General features: G+C 43.4%; 1 protein-coding gene across 1 annotated transcript in view; it reads right to left on the bottom strand.

The window, feature by feature from the left end:
* GABBR2 (gamma-aminobutyric acid type B receptor subunit 2) overlaps nt 1-26,420 on the bottom strand; it is a 315,641-nt gene that overhangs the window by 119,245 nt on the left and 169,976 nt on the right. The window contains exons 6-7 of the mRNA XM_079789934.1: nt 20,789-20,989; nt 5,825-6,061 (exon numbers count right to left, since the gene is read on the bottom strand). Of these exons, the coding sequence (XP_079646060.1) occupies nt 5,825-6,061; nt 20,789-20,989 (438 nt within the window). The remainder of the gene's footprint in view (nt 1-5,824; nt 6,062-20,788; nt 20,990-26,420) is intronic.

Raw genomic sequence — 26,420 nt, 5'->3', positions numbered from 1 at the left:
CGTATCAGGCACCTACTCTGTCCCAGGCACCTGGTTCTAAGTCTCAGGGACACAGCAGAGAACGAGACAGACAACGAATAAGGAAAATATGCACCATATCCAATGGGGATAACTATTGTGAAGAAGAATGAAGGAAGTGGGAGTTGTGATTTTATACAGCGTGTCAGGGAGGGCCTCACGGAGGTGAAATGTAGACAGAGATGTGACATGGGTGAGAACCAGCCACAGCTCAGTGGGACATGGAATTATACATCCCCCACCCGGTGGCTGTTTTGAGCATTATATTCAATAACAGTGTACAGTGCTTAGAGTGCTACCTGGGATGCAGTAGGAACTCATTAATTGTAGCTGTTATTAGCATTATGTTAATAAATGTAATTGTGTCAAGGAACAAAGGAGAGAGAGACTATAAATGTACTCTGTACACAGGACAGCCACACATCAAGGATGATTATTATTATAGTTGTTGTTTATTGCTAGTAATTGCCTCTAGGAAAGGCTTCCGACAGCCTCAAGTCACAGAGGGCCCATCAGCAACTCCCCCTCCCGCTCAGGCCCTGGGACTTGAGCCCCAGAGAGATGCTAATGGGAGAGGAGGGTAAACGTAGGTTTTTCTCCTGCTTCAGGAAGGAAGCAGTGACAGTCCCTCATCCCCTTCCCAACAGTCACACACACACACACACACACACACACACACACACACACACACACTCAAACACACACTCACACACACTCACACACTCACACACACACTCACACACACACTCACACACACACACACACACACTCACACACACACACACACACACACTCACACACACACTCTCACACACACTCACACCAAGGAGATGTCCACAACTAGGGTGAAACTGTGACGCCAGCCATCACAGCAAGACTATGGGAATCATTATTAGCAGATTCAAGAACAGATTCCTGTTAATACTTCCATTGTCAGTTCTGATTATTTATTGGGTTGAAAAGGCTTTTTATTTTATAAAAGCCTGGAAGGCAGCTGTGTCGGAGAGTGGGACTGAATTTCTCAGTCATGTGTGGATTCAATCCAACAAAATTTACTCAAGGTTACCAGTGTTTGCGGAGCTTCTGGCAGGTGTAAAGTGCGAGGTGAAGTATGTGGGGACCAGAGGGATGAGCTGCTGTGGTCCCTGCAAATCTGAGAGCTGTACTTCACTAGAGGTGACAAATATGGCTCTCCCACAGGCTGGCTGTGACAGAAAAGTGCAATGGAGTGTGAGGGAGAAGAGTCTGGAACCTGGTGTGGGAGAGGCAATGGGGAAGGTTTGGTGCTAGGCTTAATACATAGATAACAATTAGGTTACAGTAAAAATTCCCTCTTGAAAATGCTTAACTTGCCCACAAAGACACATGGGTGTCTTAGATTAGGTCCGATAAGCAGAGTCTGGGACAGGGAAGTGTGTGCAAGTGATTTATGAAGGATGTGTTCTCGGGAGAAACCTGTAGGGAGAGAAGCAAAGGGAAGAGGCCACGCTCGGATGTGGTTTCAGGGGAGGCCTAGCCTCAGCGCAACCCCATGGGGAGCTGTAGAGGGTGAATGGCACTGGTGGTGTACACCACACCAACCAGTCACTGCTGTTGGCTGGGCTGGGTGTCAGTCCCAGGCACCTCCAGGCTAGGAGGCTCCAATTGCCCAAGGTGTGAGCCATTAACAAAACTGCTGGGGATGGACAAACCTAATCAAACCCCTAAAACAGATCCCAGGAGATCTGGCTGGGACTCCAACAGCATAGTAAACCATCATGAATGCTGGGCGTCGAGAGCCTGGCATTGCATCCTTGCTCCCAGCACATGGTACAGGATGATCAGCACCCACAGCGTGGGCACCTTGTAAAATTACCCACACATGTAGTTTTGCCCACTCAACTGCAGGAAAATTGAGGACAGCTCCCTGGTCTTTATTCCTGTAAGCAGAATGGGATCCTTCCTCCAAGGGACTTGGGCAGACACAGGATACCGCCCAGAAAATATTCCTCTACTTGTCTATCTCCCCCACTAGGTGGGGGCTCTTGAGGGAGAAACCATACATTATTCTTGTCTATGCTCCCAGCTCCTAGTATCCAGCGCAGGATCTACTAAAGGAGTGAATGAATGCAGGAACAAATACATCTCTGATAGGTTTAAAGTCAAAATGTGTGTGTGTGTGTGTGTGTGTGTGTGTGTGTGTGTGTGTGTGTAGATACGTTGCACATGGACATGGGCGCGTAGACATACGTCACTGGAGCCCCAAGCAATTCTCAGTGTTGCTATTTGAGAATCACCTGGGCTGCTTGTTAATCATACGAATTCCTTGGCCTTACTGCAAAGCACTGGGGCGGGGCTGCGAAATCTGAATTTTTAATGAAACTTTCTGGGAGTCTCATGCATACAGAAGTTTAGGAATCATTGCCCTAAACTCTGCTGAGGGGGGATGCTCAGAATTCTCTGGGCTTTTGAGACCTAAAAAGCAAACCATAAAGAGGTTATAAACGGGCTGAAAATCAGAACTGTGTCCTTAGGGAATCCGAGGTGGGCAGGATCCCTAGGCCATAGGTGTGCAGGTGTGGACACAAAATCCCATTTCTGGGTGTCCCCTGAGAAGAGTAACTGGGAAGAGAGCTTAAGAACATAAAACAGAGCTGAGTCCCAAGCTCAGTCAGATTCCCAGTCTGGGCTGCATGGCAAAACTCTCTTCTTCAACATGCCAACCAGGAGTCACAGGCCCAGCTCCCAGCCAAGAGTGTGCACACTGAATCAATTGAAATTGAGTCACAGATATAATTAATGTGTTTAAACGATTTTCTGTATAGTAAACATGCTGAATGAGGGTGACCCAGGATAAAGTGTCTGCATGAGAGTGGAAAAATGGATTCTGTGTGTGCTGTATAATGAAAACCCTTCAGCAAATAGGAAATGCTTCCATTTATTTCCACCTCCCATTCCTTTCCTTTCTTTCTTTATGACTGAACTTGGCCTTCTGTGGTCTCCTTGGACCACAGAGATACTTTTTATTTTGTCAGAAGACATCCTTTTTTTCTCTGATCGGAAGACAATTTTAATGAAACCTGTCTATAGCCCACTGACAAGCACATATTAACATGTGACAAAGGGGGAAAGGAGAAGGGTGGGGGGGGAGTGGAGAATTGTCTCTCTACTGCAGTCTCTTTTTCAACAAAGGGGGACTTGCACAGAGGAAGAGATGGTGCTGTGTGTGGTGGGGACAGGACCAATCGGAGCTACCTGGCTTTGCTGAATCAGTCTTCCTGTGTGACTTTGAAAGCTCCCTGTCTGTATTCAGATACTCATCTACAATACGAGGCAGTTGAATGTGAGGATCTATAAGACCGTTTTCAGTTCTGACATTCGCTGAATTATGAGTCACAAGTCGGAGCAGGCATAAATGTGTGTCAAGGAATTTCCCATTAAAAAGAAACTCATCTTCAAGCCATGTAAGGCGATTCAGGCAGTCTTATCTAATTGTTCATCAAGTAGGGATTATGAATTATTTGGCTTAGATGAAAGGGAGCACTTAGAAGTAGTTATAAATGATCTCCAACTAAGATACCTCAGGAAAAATGCTGAGTTCTAGGATTATGAGAGACGGCAAAATGCTTCCTAGATTCTGTAGCTCTCTATCCAGCCATTTCAACTTGGGGTACTGTGAATTCATTCTATTAAGTAAGAAGCACCGGGTGAAAAGGTGGCCTGAAGAAGAGTACCAATACTTTGAGACATCACTGTGCATTGTTACTGGTGGGCCCCTGGGGGAACCTTATTCCTCTCTAAGTCTCCCTCTGGGTTTGTACCAGAAGAGAAAGGCCCTGGGAGGTCTTTGGTGCTCTGTGGAGCCTTTCGGAGGGGGGTCTCTGGGCTGTTGGGTGGGATGAGGTGGGGACTGTGGGAAGAGGGGTGAACAGGCAGGGCTCCTCCTCTGTTCAACTGAGAAGCTCCTTTCATCTGTATAATATACCAGGTGCCAAGTGAGATTTTATAACAAGAGGTTTTGAGAATAAAAAAATAATGTTTTTTTAAACTACTCTTCTGAGGAAAGCTGTTAAACCTTCCAGTCTGAATGTAGGCTGTGCTATAAACACCCTTTTTGCTGGTTCTCAAGCTCCAGGGTGCATTAGAATCACCTAGAGGATTTGTTAACCACAGCCACTGGGCCCCCACCCTAGAGATTCTGATTCAGTGGGCCTGGGAGGGGCTGGAGAATTAGCATGTCTAACCAGCTCCCAGGGCACACTGGTGCTGCTGGCCCAGGTACACTCAGAGAATCTTTGACCTTTAAGAGAAAGGCCAGTCTCCTTAGCTTGTTCCTTCAGAAATAGACTCCAATATACCTTCCCAGCCTTGTCATCCTCCTTTCTAATACGCCCTGCACACACGCATGTGCTTCTCTTGCTCATCTCGCTCCACTTGGCCAGACTGCCAGGCCCTCTCTGCACGCCTAAGGCACAGCTCACATGTTGCCTCTTCCCAAAGGCCTTCCCTGACCTTTTCACAAAAGATCACAGAAACCCTTCTGGGCTTGCAGTTTCTCCCACTGCTGAGCGCTGCTGGTCATTTGTGTTCAGGTCTGGCCCCTGCATCCGGACTACAGGCTCCAGGACAAGGAGCCCATCCTACGCACCTTGGTGTCCACACCACAGTCTACACCCCAGCATCTGCACAGGCACTCAGTGCCTGGCCCACCAAACCAGCAGTGCAAGCCCGAGTGCATGCGCAAAGGAATACGAACATTTAAGAAATGCAACAACCAACCAACTCATCTTATCTACTCCTCTTACTATCCCAAGACAGACTGATTCTGTAAATGACTTTTTAAAACTCAAGACAGCACTTTAGCCATTTCAACTTATTCTTTAGAAAAGTTTTTCATATTTTCTGGGAGTAGAGTCAATAACAAATACATCAGGATGAGACAGAAATAACTACCACTTAGGTCCATTATGAGAAGTTGTGTAATACAACAATTAAGAGCTAGACCCAGTTCAAATTCCAGCTCTACCTCTGATTAGATTTAGTACTTAAATGCTCTGAGCTCCAGGTTCCTCCCCTCTAGTGGGGATAATAACAGTCCTACTTTCTATGACGGCATAGGGATGCAATGAGACCGTTAACAATAACATTTGCTAGCATTCTCTATGCTTCCGCTACCCACCCTACCCCTCTGCCTACTATGTGCCGAGCATCGAGCCTATATTATTGAGTCTAATCTATATAAAGTGCTTATTAGCACAGTATCTAGCACATAATAAGCATTCAAGAAATACTAGCCATTATTATCATTGCTAATTTCCCCAACTTCTGTGCAAGACATATAGCATTATCTTCATTTCCCAGATGAAAAACTTGAGGCTCAGAGTAAGTTTTTGCTCAACAAATATAGCAGTTTTTATTCTCTAATGGCTAATCTTTATAGCTACCTAACAGGGTAGTTATTATTTCCATTCTGGGAATGAAAAATCTGTGTTTAAAGACAGTAACTTGAAAGTGAAGGTCCAAGATTTGAATCTAACTTTGGATCTAGAGCTTTTGCTACCCACCCTACCCCTCTGCTTGGTGAATTCCACCTGACCTGTGTGCAGCTTTTCTAATTCATGAGTTACAGAGAAGCATTTTCCCAACGTGTCAGAGAGCGTCACTGCACCTCCCATTTCAGCAGCCCTGGAATCCTACGAGCCCCAGGAAGTTATTTCAGCAATCTGAGAGAATGGATCCAGCATCAGAGGGTGTCTGACACAGCCCTTCTGGCCTTGCATGTATCCAAAGGGTACTAAGAAAGCAGAGCCCGGGGCCCAGGACTGACCGTGACCCCGAAGAAGTTGGTCTCATTCATGGCGTTGAGGATGATCCTGCCCAGTGTGCGGTCTGTGTAGTTGAAGTCCTGGATCCGCTGGTGCCGGCTGCTGGCATGCAGCGTCTCCATGGCCCTCTGCAGTGTTTTGGCGATGACCCAGATGCCATCGTAGGCATACCCGTGGAACTTGCTGGGCCCCACACCTGACCGCTTGTTGTTGTATTCTCTCTCGTACTGCTGTGGCGTCTGGAAAACAAAGGGTTGGGGGACACCAAGTTACAACCGGCAGGGACATCAGGCACACAGTGCCGAGAGCTGAGACTCTCCAAATGTCTAGGCTCTTTCTGTGCATTATCTCCTTGAATTTTCACAAAAAACTCATATGATAGGTACTACTATCACCCCCATTTTACAGGCCAGGAAAGTGATTCAGGGAAGTGGACTTGCCTAGTACCACAGAGCTAGTGAGTGGCAGGGCTGAGATTTGAATCCTAGTACCTAGCAAGGTTAAGGGGAAGGAATCATGAACTGTAAGCAGGGCTCCCCCATGACATTTGCAAAGTCTGGGGCTAGAGTACCAGTGGAGGCTCACATACTTATGTCTAAATATGTATTTATAGACAGACCAACAGACTATTCAATAAAATCTTTTCTATCTCCCCATCATAATAAATATGCCTTTAATGATGTGGAAGGCCAAGTCTGAATTCAGAATTCTAGGACTCCTCAGAGCTTCAGGCTGGACACGGCAGCATGGAGATGCTGGCCTTGCTCTGTAGTCCACCTCGGCAGCCCAGCCAAGCTCAGGCCACACCGCTTCCCCCTTCCAGCATCAGTAGCCCCTAGACCACCAAAGAACTGCAGTTCACCCTCAAGAGGGTTGACCCACACAAGAGGTTCCCTGGACACCAGAAGCAGTTCTAGCCATTTAGGCAGGGAATTCGGGGCGTGGTCTAGGAGAGAGAGGAATAGGCGCTAGCTGGGCATATCCCCGGGGGCTTGTGGATTCTGAGCTCCATGGGGCCTGAGTGAGGCCCTCTTGGAGCATGGGGTATAGGGCAGGTCCCAGGTACATAGTACCCTCCTCCTTCCTTTTCTACAGCATAACAGGGTCTGTTTAATAACTTGACATTAAGAAAAAGTTCTTTTGTCCCACTGAACTAAATTTCATAAAAAAACTCATTGGTAATATTAATATTCTGACTGTGGTCACAAAATACTGAAAGTGCCTTTTTACTTGGGTCCAGTGAATGCTGCCCCAGGGAACCTGTCATCCTCAGTCTCTCCATGGCCTTTTCCCAAGTCACTTCTGAACCCCTCTTCCAGAAATATCATCAGAGCCCACGGCTTAGCCTTTGAAAAAACCCTCCTTGGGGATAAGCCACATGTAGAAACGATCAATTCACTGTCAGTTTATACTGGGAAAGGCCCTTAGATGTGTTCATATATGCCCCACCCCTGTACCCTGAGGCACAGAGAGGTCCAGAAATTTGCCCAAGGTCACACGGCTTGTGTTTTGTGTGTGAGCATCTGCACATGCATGTGTGTATCTAGACTGGTCCAATTTCAGCTCTGTTACTTCTCTCATTTTTGACTTCTGAAGGCATAATTGCTTTTGGAAAACTACCCCAAGTTGTTTGGGGCCTGATCTAGTGCATAGGTGGTGAAGTTGAGCCATCAGAGGCTGGGTTGTCCCCGGGCTGGAGCCCAAGTCTCTTGCCCTTGGCTCAAGGCATTAGCAGAGTGGGGTCACTCACACAGATGCCTGGGGATGGCCAAGACCCTCACACTGTGGATGCTGCAGGCGAGGAATTCTGCCGGGTCAAATGTGAATGTTGGTGTTTCAACCTCCTTTTTTGTTTTGGCTCCTGTTGGATGACTCAGGTTTTCCTCAGGAATGCATCAGGTCCAGCATCATATTCTGTTCATCACTCAAAATACACAGCAGTTCTCTTCAAAGCAAGGGTTCTTCAAGGAGACAGCACCTTTTCCAGCCCAGCTCAGCCTCTTCTCACTATTAATCATACCCCACGTGCTGCACATCCCTGTGGGCTGGCTTTCTGCAATCATCCTTCACCATCTCGCTTCTCCTGGGGGAGCATGAATGGGTCCATTAGGACGCTCTCTCTCTTCCTTAAACCTTTTGGGTCCTTTGATCACATCAAGTTTGTCTGCACCTCAGGGCTTCTGCTCTAGCTGTTTTCTCTCCTGGAAAGCTTCTTCTGCAGGTCTTAGCATTTCAATATCAACACTTGTCACTTCTCAGGGACAGCTTTCCTAACCTACCCTTTCAAAAATCCCCTCACCCAGGCATTCTCTATCCACTAGTTTTATCTTCTTTATTTTTGTTGTTTTGTTTTGTTAATCCTCACCCAAGAATATTTTTCCATTGATTTTTAGAGAGAGAGTGGAAGAGAGGGGGAGAGACAGAAAGAGAGAAACATCGATATGAGAGAGACACATCAATTGGTTGCCTCCCTCACATGCCCCAACAAGGGCCGGGGATCAAACCTACAACTGAGGTACATGCACTTGACTGGGAATCGAATCTGGGACCCTTCAGTCCACAGGCCAACGATCTATCTATCCACTGAACCAAACTGGCTAGGGCTAGTTTTATCTTCTTTACTGCACTTTTCACGTCCTGTGATTTTCCTACTTACGTGTTTTCTTGCTTACTGTCATTCCAACCACCCTCCTACAACTAGAATTAAGCTCCATAGGGTCAGGGATGTTGTCTTAATCACTAAGGTATCACCAGAATCCAAAACAATACATATAGAGACCCTTTCTAAGCCTCATTCTCCATTTCAAAAATGAGGAGGTTGGACCAAGTGATCTAGAAGTTTCCTCTCAGGAACAGAGGAAGAGCCTGGCAGTGTGATAAGGACACAGGATGTGGAAGCAGAACGACCTGCCATCCAGCCCCAGCTCTGTAGTTTGCTGATTGTGACTTGGGGTGGTCCCATCTCCCCCAGGTCTGCATGTCCACCCTTGTTGGGTGGCCAATGAGGGTTCAGTGAGATGAAGTATGCAAAGCACCCAGTCCAGTGTCCAGGACATGGTAGGTGCCCAGAAATACCAGCCCCGGCTACTAAGAGGAAAGGTCCATGACGTGAGCATGGGTTCTTAAACCTGGCATCCGGCAAAGCCACCTGCCCAACATGCCCTGCAGATCTCGAGATGCTGGAGCCTAGGCTGAGAGGGGTCAGCAGACCTCCAGTGTGTGGACAGCCTATCTGTACTTCCTTAACAATTTCCAATTATTGCACATTTAGGCAAAAGCATCCTTGTATCTAAATTTTCTAAACACACACTGGTAATTTTTTTTTCAGAATAAATTCCTAAAGGTATAATTGCTGAAGCAAAACGTAAACACTATTGACATATACAAGTATATAAATAGGGCTATGGTAAATTATTCTCCTCAAATATGAAAAGTTAAAATTCCACTGTGTATGAAAGCACTCATTTCCCTGTATCTTTGACAACAGATATTTTAATTTTAAAAGTCATTGTCAGTTGGTTAGGTTAAGGCAAAAGTATATCTCCTTTCAATTTTAATTTGCATTTCTCTGATTAACAATTAGAGCAAGTTCCTTTTAAATATTGATAGGTAATTTTTATTTATTAGGTGCATTTCCTTTTAATACATATTGCTGTGGTGGTAGTCACATCTTTAATGTTTTGTTTTAATGCATCCTTGTTATTTTTCCATCTTTTACTATTTGGCTATATTTTTCTTTGATGTTTAAATGCAATATGGGTCAGTTTCTGGTTGATTTAGCTACTGGCTATTTTTAAGGTATTAAAATGATTTGAATATGTATTTCTTCAATTAATTGCTTTAGGCATAAAACGAATGAGGTCCCTTTGACATTTCTCCTCCTGGATTTTGCTCCTGTGAGCTTTTCCTGATGTACACAGAGGCATCCGAGGGCTGCTGGTGTCTGTCTTTGAGTCCTGTTTGTTCAACCTAATGATTACCTTCAGATGACGTCTCCCAGACCTCTTTCCTATCCAGAACATGCCAGTGGGACATCGTTCAAGGTTTCTGTGACCCTCTTGAAGTCGGGAGTCCAGACCTGAGTCTGGTCTCACCAGGAGGTAAATGAGTGCCATTTTTAAACTTCCTTGATATAGTTTACTGGGGTTATTTTTTTGTGGGGATACTGGGGCAATCAAGATCGTGTTATATATTCAGTTTGACCTTGGGGCCCACACAAGTCCCTATAGATCCTTTTACTTAAAAATCTGTATCTTTTCTATCTCAAAAACTGTTCTTTATTCCAGGGATAAGGGCAGAAGGAGAGTGGAGAATACTGGAAATATGACTGTTTACCTCATTTCTGTGGGCAGAGTCCTTGGAATGGGACACAGGTGTAGCTAAATCCTGAAAGATGACCTCATTCTCACTGTCTTTGCAAGCACCAAGTTGAAGTTTTTGCTACCACTTTGTATCTCAAGCTATTCATCACTTCCCAGGTGAAGCCAGCACTAATCTCCCTTGGGCAAAACAATGATAATAGGAAGAAACAATTGTTGGGCTAAAAAGTAATAGTTGCTCTTAAAGCAGGCCTCCAATTACTCAGGGCAGAAGAACTTCCATTGTAAAGCCGACATTGAAAGCTGGTTAATTACTCATTCTCTGAGGTCAAGTGTATGCGATGCTAAAATCTCTGAGAAAATAATTTTATATATAGGTTTTCCCAATTACTGACAGGTTGTGCTCCAGCATATTTTTGAAAGGCAGTTGTTGGAACTTGGAACACAGTTTCCCACAGAAACTATGTTATAAATAGTGGTTGGGTTCCCAGGCTAGCCCACACAGGCTTGCTAACCCCACAATGTGACTAAGCTTATGAGTCTGTCATTCCAACAGAATATAGGGGAGTCTTGCTTTTGGAGAAGGGGGCCTCAAGAATTGAAGAGAAGGACATATCTCCAACTGGTAGAGTTTCTCCCTAGAATTCCTTATAAGATGTTGGAATCACAGAATCTCATTCGGAAGGTACACTTGTGGATATTTAGTCTACTGATTCCTATACTTCAGTTTTATACATCACTTGGGAGCCTGATAAAATTGCAGATGCGAGGGCTCTGCATTTTATTCAGTATTTCTGTGACATAACTTAGACATCTATATTTTAAAAAATCTTTCAAGATTTCAATGTTACACAAATCAGTTACCACTGATTAAGTCCCTCCCATAAATCGATTATGGGACCGTTTCAATAGCAACTTCCAGCTGTTTGCTGAGCTCCTTCTGAGACTCCTCCAGTGTGGGAAGCCCACTCCCTCTCCGGCAGAACCTCCCACTGAGGGAATGCCTGATGTCTATGGAACCATACTTCAGATGCAGAGTTTTCGTCTATCTCCCCGTAACTTACATTCAGAACACTACATCCTCCGGTGAAGCCGCAATAAATGCCTGCGCCCTCTTACAGTGCCTCAAAGAGCTGAAGACAGTGACATGCTTACCCCAATCCCCACTGGGCTCTTCTCCTCCTTTTAAGTGAAATAGTCTCAGTTCAGACTTCTACCCTAGGATGAAATAGCTCATGCAGACCAAACCTCTTATGAAGAAAGTACAGAAAAGCAGAATAAAATATAAAAAGAGACATTCAAAGGCACCAGAAAGCAGTCAGGACATCCAGGACTTGAGGAGCCAAGATTCAGGAGAGAGGAGAAATGCACTGAGAAGAGTCCAGCAGTTTTTGCTGTTTTCCCTTGAAGCATATGATGATTTGTAAGGCTAGATGCAGGAACAGAACGCATTGGGTCAGAGTTTCCAGCAGTTCCTCAGGGGAGGGAAAACAAAAGAAACCCTGTGGTTTAGGGATATCAGAGCAGCAGAAAAAGTAAACACAAAAAAGTGAGCCCGGTATTCAGATGGGCATTTGCACTTGAATTATTTGCCCATAGGCTGAGAGGCCAAGCAAAAAGTGGTGTTGAGGGGCTAAGCAAATAAGCAGAGGTGTTTGGAGTCTCATAGTATCAGGAAGGCAAAAGTAGGAATCCAGGGCCAGTAAACACCCAGGATTTCAGGTGAGAAACCTGAAATACAAACACCAGAAATAAGGGCAAACCAAAATAGAGTAAGCAGGCCTTACAAAAACTAAATTCAATCTCAATTCCTGATTGGATTAAAGTGATTTGCCCCTATCCTAGCAGCCTGCTTTAAGAGAAAGAAATCTTCTCTGGAGAAAGATAACACCATCGGTAGCCTCTACAGATTTTCATATCCAGGTCAATTAATTAATCAAACTTACCATGTATACTAGGAGATAAGAGCCATAATAAAAAAAAAGAAGTTAAGTAAGAAATTTGGGAAAGAAGAAAAGTAGGATATAGAAATAGACCCACAGGCGATCCAAATATTGAAGTTATTAGCCATGGACTTTAAAGTAGCAAGATTTATATGTTCAAAAAATAGATTAAAAGATATAGAATATCACCAGAAAACTGGGAGCTATGAAAGAAAAATAAAATAAAATGGAAATTCTAAAAATAAATATATAATAATTGAAATTAAGAACTCAATAAATGGATGAAGCAGCATATTAGATACAGCAGAAAATTGGTTAAAAGGTTAGTAAATATTCAGATGGAAGTCCCCCAAAATAAGAAATGAACATAAACAATGTATGGCATATGCACAATTGGTGTCCTGGCCTGTGAGAAAAGACAGAATAGGCAGGAGCAATATTTAAAGGGACATTATCCTTTGATTTCCCCCAATACACATCAACCCACAGATTCATGAAGTTCTATAAAGCTCTATGAACTCCAATCAAGATAAACACACAAACAAAAACCCTCACTTCAACACATTGTAAAGTTGCTGAAGACCAAAGCAAAAACAAAAATCTTAAAAGCAGTCAGAAGGGAAAAAAATGCATTACCTCGAAAGAACAACAATAAGCCTGACAGCTTACTTAATAGAAACAATGGAAGCCAGAAGACAATGAAATAACATCCTAAAGTGCTAAAAGAAAATAATAGATCATCTAGAATTCTACACCTACTTAATGTATCTCTCAAAATTAAAGGTGAGAGAAAGAAAATTTCAGACAACCAGTAACTGAATTTGTCTTCAGCAAATTCACAGTAAAAGAAGACCAAGGAGAGTTCTTTACTCAGAAAGAAATTTATCATAAAGAGGAGAACAGAAATTCAGGAAGGAATGAAAAGTAATGAAAAATGTAAATAGGTGAGTAGATCTCAGTGAAAAATTACATCAGGGACAAGAACATCTAAGAAAATATTAAAGAACAACAACAAAGATGATGGACTTACACTACTAGGTATCAGGTCTTATAAAGCTTGATTATCAAGACAGTGTGGTATTGCTTAAAGGGCAGGGAAATAGACCAGTGGAAGAGAACAGAAAGTCCAGAGACAGATCATACTATATATAGTCATTCAATTTATGACAAGTTGATGCTATAGCATAGGAGGTGGGGTGGATAAGTGGTCCCAAACCAATTGGTTATCCATATTGAAAAAAATTAATTTTACCTCAGAACATACATAAAATTAATCCATGTGACTTCTATATCTAAATGTGAAAGGTAAAACTTTCACAACTTCTAAAAGACAAGATAGGAAAATATTTCCATGAGCTTGGGTTGGCAAAGACACTTAAATAGGACACAAATATACTAATCCTAAAGAAGACTAATAACTGGATGACATTAAAATTAAGAATTTCTGTTCATCAAAATATATCATTAAGAGAGTGAAAAGATAAAATACAGAACGGGAGAAGATATAAGTAACATATATAACCATACAAGAATTCATAACCAGAATATAAAAATAATTTTTATAAATTGATAATAGGCAGAAACTAGTGGAAATATGGTCAAAAGACTTGAATAGGCAGTTTATAAAAGAGGATATCAAAATGACCAATAAAGATATAAAAACAAACAAATAAACAAACAAAAAGATATAAAAACATGCCTAACTTATTTGGTCATCAAGGAAATGTAAATTATAACTAAAATGAGATACCAATATACACCACTAGATTGGCTAAAATTAAAAAGCTGATAATACATGTTGGTGAGCATGTGAACCAACTGGAACTCTCAATCACTGCTGGTGGGTATGTAAATTGGTTCAACCACTTTAGAAATCTGTTTGGCAATGCCTACTAAAGCTGACATATGCAGATCTTATGACTCAGAAATTTCACTCCTAAGTATGTACTTGATAGTAATTTGAACACATATTTACCAAAATACATCAACTACCTAGAAATAAATCAAACAGAATATGTGCAAGAATTCTACACTGAAAATTATAAAACATTTTTGAGAGAAATTAAAGATCTAAGCAAATGCAGGGATATACAAAATGGAAGACTATAATATTAAGATGTCAGTTTTCCCTAAACTGATCTACAGATTCAATAAAATTCCAATTAAAAAAACCAGAGCAGGTTTGTGTGAAAACTGACAACCTGATTCAGAACCGTATATAAAAATTCAAAGAGATGAAAATAGCTAAGAACAACTATAAAAGAAGAGAGAAGCCTTATTAAGTTATCAAGACTTATTATAAAGCTATAGTAATTGAGGCAAAGATGTTTTGGTGAAAAACAAACAAACAAACAAATGGAAGAGTAAAGAAAGTTTAGAAACAGAAACAGCTATATGCAGTCATTTGACTTATTATAAAGGTAATATTGCAGCACAATGTGGGAAAAGATAGACTTTTCAATAACTGATAATGAATCAATTAGCTATCTGTATGAAAAATAAAGGAAAAAAGGAATTTTGATCCTTACCTCACACCATACACAAAATCAACTCCAGATTGGCTGTAGATCTAAGAGTGAAAGGTAATAACACTTCTAAAAGACAAGAGAGGGAAACATCTTCATGACCTTGGGGCAGGCTTAGTTAAAATAAAGAATGTCTGTTCATTAATAAATATCATTTAGAGGACTTCTAGGCAGTTGAAGACAATGCAAGCTGTGTATTAATTTAGCCACTCCCAAACAAAACAAAATGGCTTTATAGCTGCAAAATTTCTATATAAGATCATACCCTCACCAAAATTGGAGATGGGAAATACCCAAACTGCAAAATCACTGTGAGTAAAGAGAAAAATTAACAAATTCCAGCACTGTATTCACTTAGGCTTTTGCTCCACTCATGTCCTGGTGCAAAGCTTGTGGCAAATAAAAGTAGATTGAAAAAAAAAAAAGTGGGAAAAACAGAAGATGGGAGCCATTTACGGGTGAGGTAGAATAAGTACCAGCAAGAGGAATCTACCCTAAATATGAAGACTAAGAAAGTAACTGGACAGATCAGAACACTTATTATAAAGACAGGGATTTTGAAGTATTCACCAAGAGATGTATAATAATATTCAAAGCAACACTCTTCCTAATAGCCAAAAACTAAACAACCAAATCTCATCTTCTTACCTAATAGACAAACATGTAAATTGACCGTTCCTCCACTACACTTACAGCCAATCAGAGTGAGTATGCAAATTAGAAGGCCAAAGATGGCTGCCACCCAGCTGCTCCAGGCTAGGAGTGGCCAGGTGGGGCAGGAAGCCTGCTATGAGAGGGAGGGTAGGGGGGCAAAGGGATCTATAGGAGCAGCACTCTGGCCACAGCGAAGACAAGACTGCAGACTCGGGAGTCTGCAGCAAAGACGAAGATGGCAGACTCTGGCCAGAGCGAAGGCCTGGGTCCCGGGTGCCAGAGGAAAACCGGTGCTGGAAGCCAAGGGAAGGAAGGCCTATTGCACAAATCTCTTCGTGCAACAGGCCTCTAGTCTTAAATAAATTGTGTATAGTCAAACAGTGGAATACTATATAGCAGTGAAAATAAACAAATGTCTACATGGGACAACATAAATTAACCTCACTAACATAATGTCGTGTGTAAGAGGCAAGATCCCAAAGAATATATACTGTATAATTTAATTTATTTGATATTCAAAGACAGGCATCTATAGAGTGATAGAAATCAGAAGAATGGTTACTTTAGGCTGTAGACATTGAATGGGACAGGGCATGAGGATGGCTTTTGTATTGCTAGTAATTTTCTTTTTTTGACCTGGGTGGTGGGAATATGGGTGTTCTACTTAAGTAAAAATAATGATTTTTAAAAATCAAAACTAATTCCAATTCCTTCAGCTGTTCCTCACCTCACATAACTGAGCTATGGACATATCATCCATCTCACTACTCCTTTTTCTTACCCCTGAGGCTTCTGTGCTGCAGAAGGAAAAGAAGTACAATTTGTTGAGCACCTATTTTGTGTCTGGCACTTTGCAAGATACTTTCTTATGTATTATCTCATCCATAGAAACTTCATGTTCTTTGTCACAGAGCTCCCATGGCAATGACAATGAGATGGGTGCAGCATTTCCTCGGTCATTGGCTCCATGTTGAGGACTAACTATATTTGTTTCCTCCAGTTCTGTTGATTAAGCAGTTGCGGGTGGTTGCAGAAGTTCTTGCCAGAAAACATTACAAAACTCTTCCGGATAATGAGCCTGTGCCTTTGATAGAGTGTTAGGGCCGCTTCTGAGGTCCCCACTGAGTCCAAGGTTCTGTGAACATCTCCATCTGATGCCTGGCCCAGCTCTGTGTCTCGGCAGGGGAACTGTAATGGGAAGATGGCCTTATCGGCAAGGCTGAGCCATAACCAGAGAAACCTGGCAAGAATCGCAAATGCTAACCATGGAAACAAACCTAATAGGACTTTGAAAAGTGAGAGCTGACACTGGAAATCACCAGTGTCCACAGAGTCCCTTTGAGAGCGTAGAGTGGTGATGGAACCTCAACAAGGAGAAAAAGCCAGACATTAGCGCCAAACCAAGTGCCCAGAAGCTGTCATTGTGAGGCTCGGAAGACTGAGCTCTGGATGTGCTCAGGGAAGCCAGGTCTATACTTGTTCCATCAATGGAAATTCCAATAGGAAGGGACTGATGAATGTGCTGTGGAGGGAGACCATGACCCTGTTATTTCTCCTACCAGAAATCTGGGTGCCAATGAGAGAGCTGGGGACAGCTTGATGCTGGAGACAAGCATACAGAAGAGGGAAACTCAAAGAATGCATTCCAAGAGGGAAAACTGTTCCATCTGATTCTGTGACTTTCTCTCTAAGGAGTCACCTTTATCCTGGGGATTCCAGAGTTTAGTATTATTATAATCGTGTCATACATCTTGCTGTAATTACCCAATACCACATTTACATAGTCAGAGGGCTCAGCTTGGAAAGGACACCAGGAGTTCTGTGGTCCAAATCTCTCATCTTAGTTGAAAATACTGAGACATAGGGAGAGAGAGTGACTAGCTGAGGTGGTGGATTAATTGGTGGGAATGCCAGGATTTGTGCCAGGTCTCCTGATTACCAGACCCGTATGCTCCTACTATACCATTTACTAACAGGGGCCTGCTGAGATGTCATAGAAAAGGCTGATTTAGGTGCATTCCGTTCCTAAGTGTGTCACAAGTCTAGAGAGATTGCATGGTAGGCAGGAAGGTGCACAGTGTGGGAAAACTGGCAGTCCTGGCTGAAAGTCCTGGATCTCTCCCTGACCGTCTGGAAGACTGTATCCATTTCCTGGTGCTGCCATACAAATTTTTACAAACCGGATGGCTTAAAACAACAGAAATTTATTCTCTCACATTTCTGGAAACCAGAAGTCTGAAACTAAGGTGTTGGCAGGGTTGGTTCCCTCTGGAGGCTCCGAGGGAGAATTCGTTCTGGCCCTCTCCTCGCTCTGGTGCCTGCCAGCAATCCTTGAAGCTCTTTGTCTTGCAGATGCATCAACTTCAGTCTCTGCCTCTGTCTTCACGTGGCTTTCTCCATGCCACAAAATTCCTCTGCCTTTCTTGTATGAGGACACTTGTTATGGGATTTAGGGCCTACCCAGGTAATCATGGATAATCTTATCTCAAGATCCTTAAGTTAATTATATCTTTAAAGACCATTTTTAGAAATAAGATCATGTTCATAGGTTCCAAGGGTGAGGCCCTGGACATATCTTTTTAGGGGTCACTACTCAACCTACTACAGAGAACTTGGGGGTGTCCCTTCTGTGCCTTAGCTTCTCTATATGTAAATAGTGAGGATGGCAAGAGCCCATTGACTTGGAATGGTTGATTCTACACAGGCTTGTCTTTATGGACACTGATGGACCCCAAAATACAGGCTTCAACCCAGCAGCCTGTGCCTTGATGATCATCATCCCCAGCAGTCATGTAAGATGCAAATTCAAATTCAAGAAACATTTCTCAACTCTCTAGAACTTCCTTTGACCATAGACTTTTGAAGATGGTTGGGGAAGTTGGCTTGTGGTCAGACCACAAATAGGAATGCTTTATGAACTCCAGGCCCTACACCTGGGGAGAGAGCGTTCAACAAGAGCAAGTATGAAGGATGGCTGAGCTCAGGAAGGGGCTTGACAGATACATTTTGCTTAGGGCTAGGATGAGAGTCGGCAAGCAAGGTGCTCCCTTCCAGTGCAGAATTTAAGAGGGAGCCAAAACCCTCAGTAGTCAAGATAAATAATATTTTAATAAATAAAAACAAATGCAAAAAAGTCTATGATGAACAAAATATCAACATTTTAAATAAAGACAAGATTCAATCCTACAATCAGGTGACAAATCATTTAGCTCAGCCTAATCCTGGTCCTGAGAATTTTTTCTTACATTAAAATTGTGATATTTTGTTCATCATAGAATTGTGCATTAATTTTGAATTTTAAAAAATATTTCATTACATATTTTTTATCTTGAACATTGAGGTTTTTGGCACTCCCTTAGATTATGTCCTTAGTCCCAGGCATGGAACCTGTGAGTTACAACTGGAGGGACAGGCAGTTTAGTTTGTACGAGGGATGCTTCCAGGGATGTGGTCACTGACAAAAGGACCTGTGTGGGCCCAGAGGGACCAGTAGGGGACATTAAGGGAGAAATAGTGAGTCCTTTGGTGCTGGAAGGATCTCAAACTCTGATGGGAGGCTGGTCTACATGATCTCTAGGCGATCCCTAAGGCCTCTGATCCTAAGAGGCTAAAAGGCTACAGATGTCCCTGTGCAACTTCAATCATCTTGTAACCTCTGGATAATGTAACAAAAGCTGCCTCTTGCCTCAAAGACTTTGCCTCCTGGAATTTTGGAAGCAGCCTCAAGCTGGGAGCCTGCCTTTGCTCCCATGGCACTGTTCTATCCTGGGAAGCCCAGGAGTCAGTTGCCCACACTGTGGGATGAAATGAACAGCCCCAGGAATAGCCCCAAGGTGGCCCATTCACAGGCATAGCAATAGAGGGGTAAGGTCAGCCTCCTCACCAGCCTTCTCCCTTCCTAAATAAAAAATAAAAAAGGAAAGTCATTGACCTGGGAAATGATTTGGTATAAAGTCAAAATATTTGCTACGAGGAACACTGCAAAAAATTATCTTCTCAAAATGCATTCCTGTGCACAGCTCACATCGGGGCTCGCCTGCCTGGGGTCACATCCATGCTCCTGAGGATGACAGCTGAGGCCCTTCCCATGGCATCCATGGCCCTCACCTCCCACTTAGCTTCACAATCTCATGTGTAATCATTTGGTCTTCCTTAAGTTTCTCAGTTTAATTATTACACTGTCTGCTGCAGAGCATTTTTTCCCTTAGTTTTTGTATTTTCCTCAAATTTTATACTATTTTTAGATTAAAGTATAGGGTATCCCTGCACCAATTATCTTCTAATGAAGTACAAACTTTGACACTTTTAATAATAACACTTGCTGAAATGAGTTGTTTCTACTCATTATTCAGCATCTCAAAACCTTTTTATATACTCATTGATTTTGGTATAAAAATATTTCTTTCAACCTTTCCTAACCAGAGTATTTTTCTAGGGTCTCTCAGGTGCCAGCATGATCTAGAGTTGTTTACAAAATGTGTCCTAATGATTTGGAATTTTCTTGACAAATCAATAAACCATTCTTATAGAATTGGCTCCAATTGAGATTAAATAATGGATAAAATAATATACATATATTTTACTTTACATGAAGTTTATTCTTTAAATGAAACTGGGTCTGTAAGAATTCTGGAGCTGAGTATAGAATTTAACGATCTCAGCTCTGATAAGACAGAAAAGAATTATGTGCACTGCTGTATTGCATTTTGGCTGGTAGTTAAAATTGAGAAGAGTGTTACCATCTTCACCAGGGCTGTCATCACCAGATTCTTGATAATACTCACACTGATACAGAACATGTATGCACTTTTGAAACGCTTTTACATATGCCATATTGCCTGAGTCCCTCATAGCTCTACTGGACAAGCAAGGCAGGGGTTCAGAATGCCTAGTGAGAACATATGGAGGCCCCAAGGATTTAAGCACCCTGCCTAGGTCCTCCTCCCAGTTATGACAGTACTGAAGTATCAGACACCATGTTAGCCATCTTACACAATCTGCTATCAATCCTCCTTTTAACCCCAGAGGGGGGTATTTTTACTACTATTATACAACAGTGGCTCAGAGGACTCAAGTTCAAGATCATAGCTGGTAAGTGGCAAAATTGGGGTTCAGACCAATCTGGTTGGTCTGCAGCACATGTTTCCCCAAGTCTACTTGAGAGTCTTTCTTCTCTGGGTTGACAGGAGCATCAGTGTGACTGAGAAACGATATTCCCGGTCTGACGGGCACAGGATAAAACTATAGCAGAGTCTCAGAAGCAACACTTGTAGTTGGTACTGTAAAAGTCACAACTCCACCTCTTACATGTACACTGTTTTATGAGCTTACAAAACACCCTAACCCTATTTGATGCCCCCGTTTCCTAGCGGGGCATGCAGTAGATGGATGGCTACTCCCATTTAATAGATGTGAAGCTCAGAGAGGTCCAGTGACACATAGTAAAGGGCACTTTCTGCCAACATAATCAGATAAAATGATCAAAGGAGATTTGGGGGCTGAGATGGACAGACAAAGGCACTGACCTTTCCTGAGATGGTCTTGATCTGCTTGGAGCTCAGCGGTTCAAAGTCCACACCCATGTAGCCCTCCATGGCAGCAAGTAGATTCTTCCGGAGACAACGGGATGAGTTGGCCTCTGTATGCACCTGCTCCCACCAGAAAGGCTCATACCAGCCTGGGATGATCCACTGGTATTTGCTGCCGTACATGTTCTCCTCATATGCCTGCAACAGATGGGTTGACCATGAAGGCACCAAGAATTAAACATTTGTTCAAGGCTTTGTGCTCTGTGAGAGAGGTGTGTATGTTGTGTGTATTGGTTTAGGGGGAGATGGCAGGAGCTCAGGCCTCCTCTTATCAGAGGATTTGTTAACTTTTCTATTACATGCTATCTCTCAAGGGATCCAAGATAGTTTATGGATAACATATGTAACAGAATAATTAACACTGAATAAAATTTAAAACATAAGAACCTGAAAAAATATAAATGTTTATAGGAGGTAAAGAGAACAGAACATAGACCAGTTGACCAAATTTCCAACACTACACATAATAAGTTGTATATTTCACCAGGAACTTCCTGGTAGCCCAAGAAAAAATGGCAATAAGATTATCTGCATAGCTCTCATTATTAACAAGGAGAAAACAGACCAGTTTTTCAGGGAAACAAAATGTTTTCTAGACGTTAACCCTAAAAAAAAAGTCTTATATTAGCCAGCATGGTATCAACAGGATGCCTACAACAAACAGATTTCATAGGCAATTTTTGTATACCTCTTTACTAAAAGCCGAGATCAAAATCTTAAAACACAACCCAGGGGAAGCAATTTTGTAAGGGGCCAGGGAAATTTAGTCTAAGTATGCAATTTCTACAAGATGCCTCTTGGCAAACTGAGCAGTGTCTCTGAATCTTCACCTAAAGTTTGTTGTACATAAATCCAATCCTAAAAAAAAGTCCCTTACATTTGTATGCTTTACATACATCTCATTTGTCATTCATGTTCATCCTTTGATGTGGTCAGGGCAGACTTTATTATCCTCATTTTAGAAATGAGAAAACTAAAAATCAGAGATAGATAGTCACTTTCTCAAGGTCACACAGCCAGGGAGAAAAGTCAGCCCAGAACCTAGATCTGCTGACTATTATGCTGCAAAACCACACTGCCTTCCTACCATTAAAAAAAATAAAAATCAACAGACTGTTCAATTGGACCTCTATTTGGCTTTGGTCTTTTGTTGTTGTTGTTGTTATTTTTTAATCCTTCCCCAAGGATATTTTTCCATTGATTATAGAAAGAATGGAAGAGAGAGAGAGGGACAGAGAGAAATATCAAGGGGAGAGAAACACATCGATTAGTTGCCTTCTGCACACACCCTGACCAGGGCCCGGCTGGGGAGGAGACTGCAACCGAGGTACGTGCCCTTGACCGGAACTGAACTCGGGATCCTTTGGTTTACGGGCCGATGCTCTATTCACTGAGCCAAACCAGCTAGGGTGGCTTTGGTTCTTATTGTGATGATTTTAGATCAGGAAAAGCATGCTTTCTGATAGGTTAGATGCACCCAGAAAATTCTAGTATGTGGGAATGTCATGTGCCATCAAAATTGAGTCCAGAAAGAAGTTTCTAAGTAGATTCAAAGTCCATTTTTTGAAATTCCCCTCTATTTTTAGAAAAATAAAACAAAAACAAAACTTTTGGGAAGGCTTCTCACTCTTAACACGTTGAGGCAAGAAGATAGCCCACTCATTAAGAATGTACATTAAATAAGAGTCAATAAATACAGAGTAAGGATAGGAGGAGGTCTTCTAGTCAGATATTCATTACTCTCTGAGGACAGAGCCCATGTGATAATTTAGAGGCAGCACTGAGCAGGAAGTCGGGAGCCTCGCAGTTAGAGCTCTTTGACCTGCTACTGTCCCATTTGGAGTTGCTCCTTGTGAGTGAATTTTCCAGAAAACAGAAGTTTAGTCCATCTGAGTGACACCACACTTTGTTTATAACATTAGTCCATTTTATGAAGATAAAAAATGGTCTACCTGACTTTCTGGGGGGAAAAAAGATTCCAGTCAAGCAGCTCTAGATTCTTTGCCCCACACCAGCTCTTAACTAGCAAACAACACCTTGGGCCTCGCATTTCTCATCTACAGCCTGTGGAAAGCAAAGCCCATATCACTGGGTTGGTGTAAGAATTAAATGAGATAATATGTGTACCAGGCCTGTCCAACACTGCACTCAGGAACATTTAGCTGCTCCTTCTTGTTCCCTTCTCCTTTGGGTAACTCATAGTTTCATTGTGAACATCAGTCATTATTATGGGCCATGGATGGTGATGCTCATGGGGATAAGGAAGACCAGTCCAAATACCAAATAGCCCTGGACTGTTTAACTTGGAGTTTAGGATCCACTTTTTATGGCTTTCTCTTCTTTCTAGCTGTCAGATCTAGAAAGTCACTTTTCACTATCATCAAGTCCCTCTCCTCATTAGGAATTTGCTGCTTTTAGACTGGTATGGGCTTGGAATGCAGCGACTATTAAACATATGTATAGAGCAAAAGTAAATAGGTTCTGAGTGAGGGTCTAAAAGGGAGGTAGACTGGACTTAAATATATCATCCACTGTCTCAAGCAACTGTGGAGAAGCCGCTGGGCCACCATTCCGGTACTCCCACGTTCAAAAGAGCTGAGGATGTTGGGTATGTGAGCTCTATGTGGCTACTGGTATGCTTTGCTGTCTCCTTTGCCAGGTGGGGAGTTCTCGGAGGGTGGTGTCTGCTCCTCCCAGGGTCCTCAGTACTTAGCACGGTGTCTGGTGTACAGAGATCACCCAACAAATGTGGAGTGACTGAAGGAACACATTTCCAGTTTACTTGGTCACCTGGGTTTTCATTTTCTCTGCCTCTGGTAAGAATGTGGTCTCAGGACATCTAGCCACCAAATTGGCCCTGCCATGTGGTGACGGGCGGTCCTAAGCTCACCTTGTTTAGTCCCATGAACTGCTTTGGTTCCTATTAACTATAGACAGGGAATCATGATGAGAAATTTTTTTAAAATCCCATTTCTTATCTTATTAACCTTCCTTTTGCCTCCTCTCCTCCCCATATAAGAAGGACATCCTATATAATAAAGGGCTAATATGCAGATAGACCGAACGGCAGAACAACCAGAACTGAACAACCGGTCGCTATGATGTGTGCTAACCACCAGGGGGCATGTGCGGAACATGGCGGGTGTTGGCCGCAGGGGGATGGTGGAGCAGGTAAGTGGGGGCACCAGACCAAGGTGGGGAACCAGTCTCTGTCATCGGGACGAGCCTCTGGTGGTTACTGAAAATTCTTTGCTCCCACGCGCCACGGTCCCACCCAGTGCTCACACCTGCTGCCGGCACCAGCCCTGCTTACACTCACTGCCAGTGCCGGAGCCGCCACTTGCACCCACTGACAGCACCAGCCCTGCTCGCACCCACAGCTGACACCAGAGCTGCCACTTGCACCTGCTGCCAGTGCCTGGCGCTGGTCTCGATCACTCGGCGCCATTAGCAGGTGCGAGCAGCAGCTGCTGGCCCTGATCGCCCCTGAGGGGCAATTGGAGCAGCAGCCGCTGCTTGCACCCACTGATGGCTCCAGCCCCGCTCGCACCCACTGCTGGCACCGGCCCCAATGGCTCCGCGCCGTCAGCATGTGGGAGTAGCCGCAGGAGTGGGGCTGCCGGCAGTCAGGAGACAGGTGGCTACAGCAGGAGGGGCCAGGTGGGAAGCATGGAGGATGGGCCGAGACCCATCCCTGTGCCTACCGCAGCCTCGCGGCCCACAGTTCCTTTCAAGGTGCACGAATTTGTGCACTGGGTGCCTAATTTCCCTATAATATTATAGTTCACTAAAATACTGTTAGAAATCCTCATGTCAGTAAAGTAGTTAATAGTTGGGACAATGGTCTCCCTTCGGTGGCCTTATTTAAGCCTCTTGACAACCCATGAGGCTGACAGGTCACAGATCATTGCTTCCATTTTAGAGATGAGGCAGCCAGGGATTAAAGATACGAATTGACCTGCCCGAGGTCACACAGCTGGCAGAGCTAAAACCAGAACCCAGGTCAGAGTGCTGGAGAATTGACACCAGACCACCAAGGAGGGAGAAGACAAAAGCACCATGCCATGCTTGGACTGTGCTGGAGCCAAAATGAACATTTTGCCACATGGCTATAAATAGGCCTTACATTTGCTGGAGCCTGCTCGCCCACTGGGTGGCAGTTCCAATCTCAAGAACACAGCAACATGCTGCAAAGTTTGCACTGCGGCATTTGGATGGCAGGGACGCAATGTTTCCATGCAGCGTGTGCTCTGACCCCGACATGGGCAGGAAGGCTCTCTCTGTGGGTCTCTGCTCTGAGCAGCAAACCCCACCCCTCCATCACACACCCCAGTCTTGATCCATTGTGAAGACACCCAGTAGATTCCCCTCAGGACCTTCCAGACCTGCCAGAGAACTCCTTCCTAACCAGATGAGACTGAACGGCTGGAGGGCAGATCCATCTGAGAGTCTGACACATGGAATAAACATCCACCCCAGACCTCTGAGAAACTCCTGCACGAACAAAGCAGCCAGCAAAGACTCTAAGGGAAGGTCCATCTGAAAGTACCAAAATCCAATAAAAGGAAAGAGAAGAGTGGGGTGAGAAGGCGGGGTGGTGTCCCAAGCCATGTGAAAGGCAGGCAGCCTGGGGCTCTGGGTCAAGAGAGAGACAGCCACACCATCTGTTCTGAAGCAAAGCCACGGCTGGAAATGCTACTCAGAAAATAATCCCAATGCATGGCACAGAGTGAAATCATAGTCACGCCTGAGCTCGAGTTTGGCTCAAATCAGAACATGAGGCTTATTGCATTTCTTGCAAATATGAGGTGGCCAGTGCTCAGTGCAGTGCCTATATTGACCATTTTTATTAAAACTTAGATTTCTTGGAGTTATTACCCACCATGCACCAGCTGCTTTCAAGACCTGGGGATATTGGGGGGGTGGGGGGGGGGCGCAGGCTTTTCCTTAAAAGAGAGCACATCTCCGATTATTTTCCTTTCCAAAATCGGCCATTTCTGGACCCTACATGGTAAATGTATAAGGTCTTATGATTTCTGAAGTAAAATGTATTAAATCAATTTGCTGTTTTTAAATTTTTTCTCATGTTCCTCCTTAGATTTTCATATGAAATGACCACTTGTTATCCTTAACTGATACATAGGATGCTTAATACAACCTTGTAAAGTCCATCAGTTAGTAAACTCTCCAGCACACTGGCAGCCCTTTAGACACCTGAGACCTTCCATGACAAACTACAAAAGACCCCTGACATTTACTGAGGGCTCCCTGTATACATCAGGTGCTGTGCAGTGTTTCTGCTCATTTAATCTTTACAACAATGTTATGAGACAGATGTTATTATTATCTCCACTTTACAGGTGAAAAATCAGGCTCAGAAAGTGACAACAAGACCAAATTTAGTAACCAAGCAGCAGAGCAAGGGTTCAAGTCCAAGCAGACAGACTCCAGAGCTCTCAGCTCCACCCAGAATCTCCTGAAATGTCAGCCTCGTAGCTTCTCCTTCCTCCCTGGGATTTCGGGAGATGATCAGGCAGTTCTCACTTTGCTCCTGGGCCTTCAGGATGAA

The sequence above is a fragment of the Cnephaeus nilssonii genome (assembly GCF_951640355.1).
Source record: "Cnephaeus nilssonii genome assembly, chromosome: 14".
Taxonomy (NCBI): Eukaryota; Metazoa; Chordata; class Mammalia; order Chiroptera; family Vespertilionidae; genus Cnephaeus; species Cnephaeus nilssonii.
The sequence above is the reverse complement of the archived record's forward strand: the minus strand, read 5'-3'. Positions and strand labels throughout refer to the sequence as shown.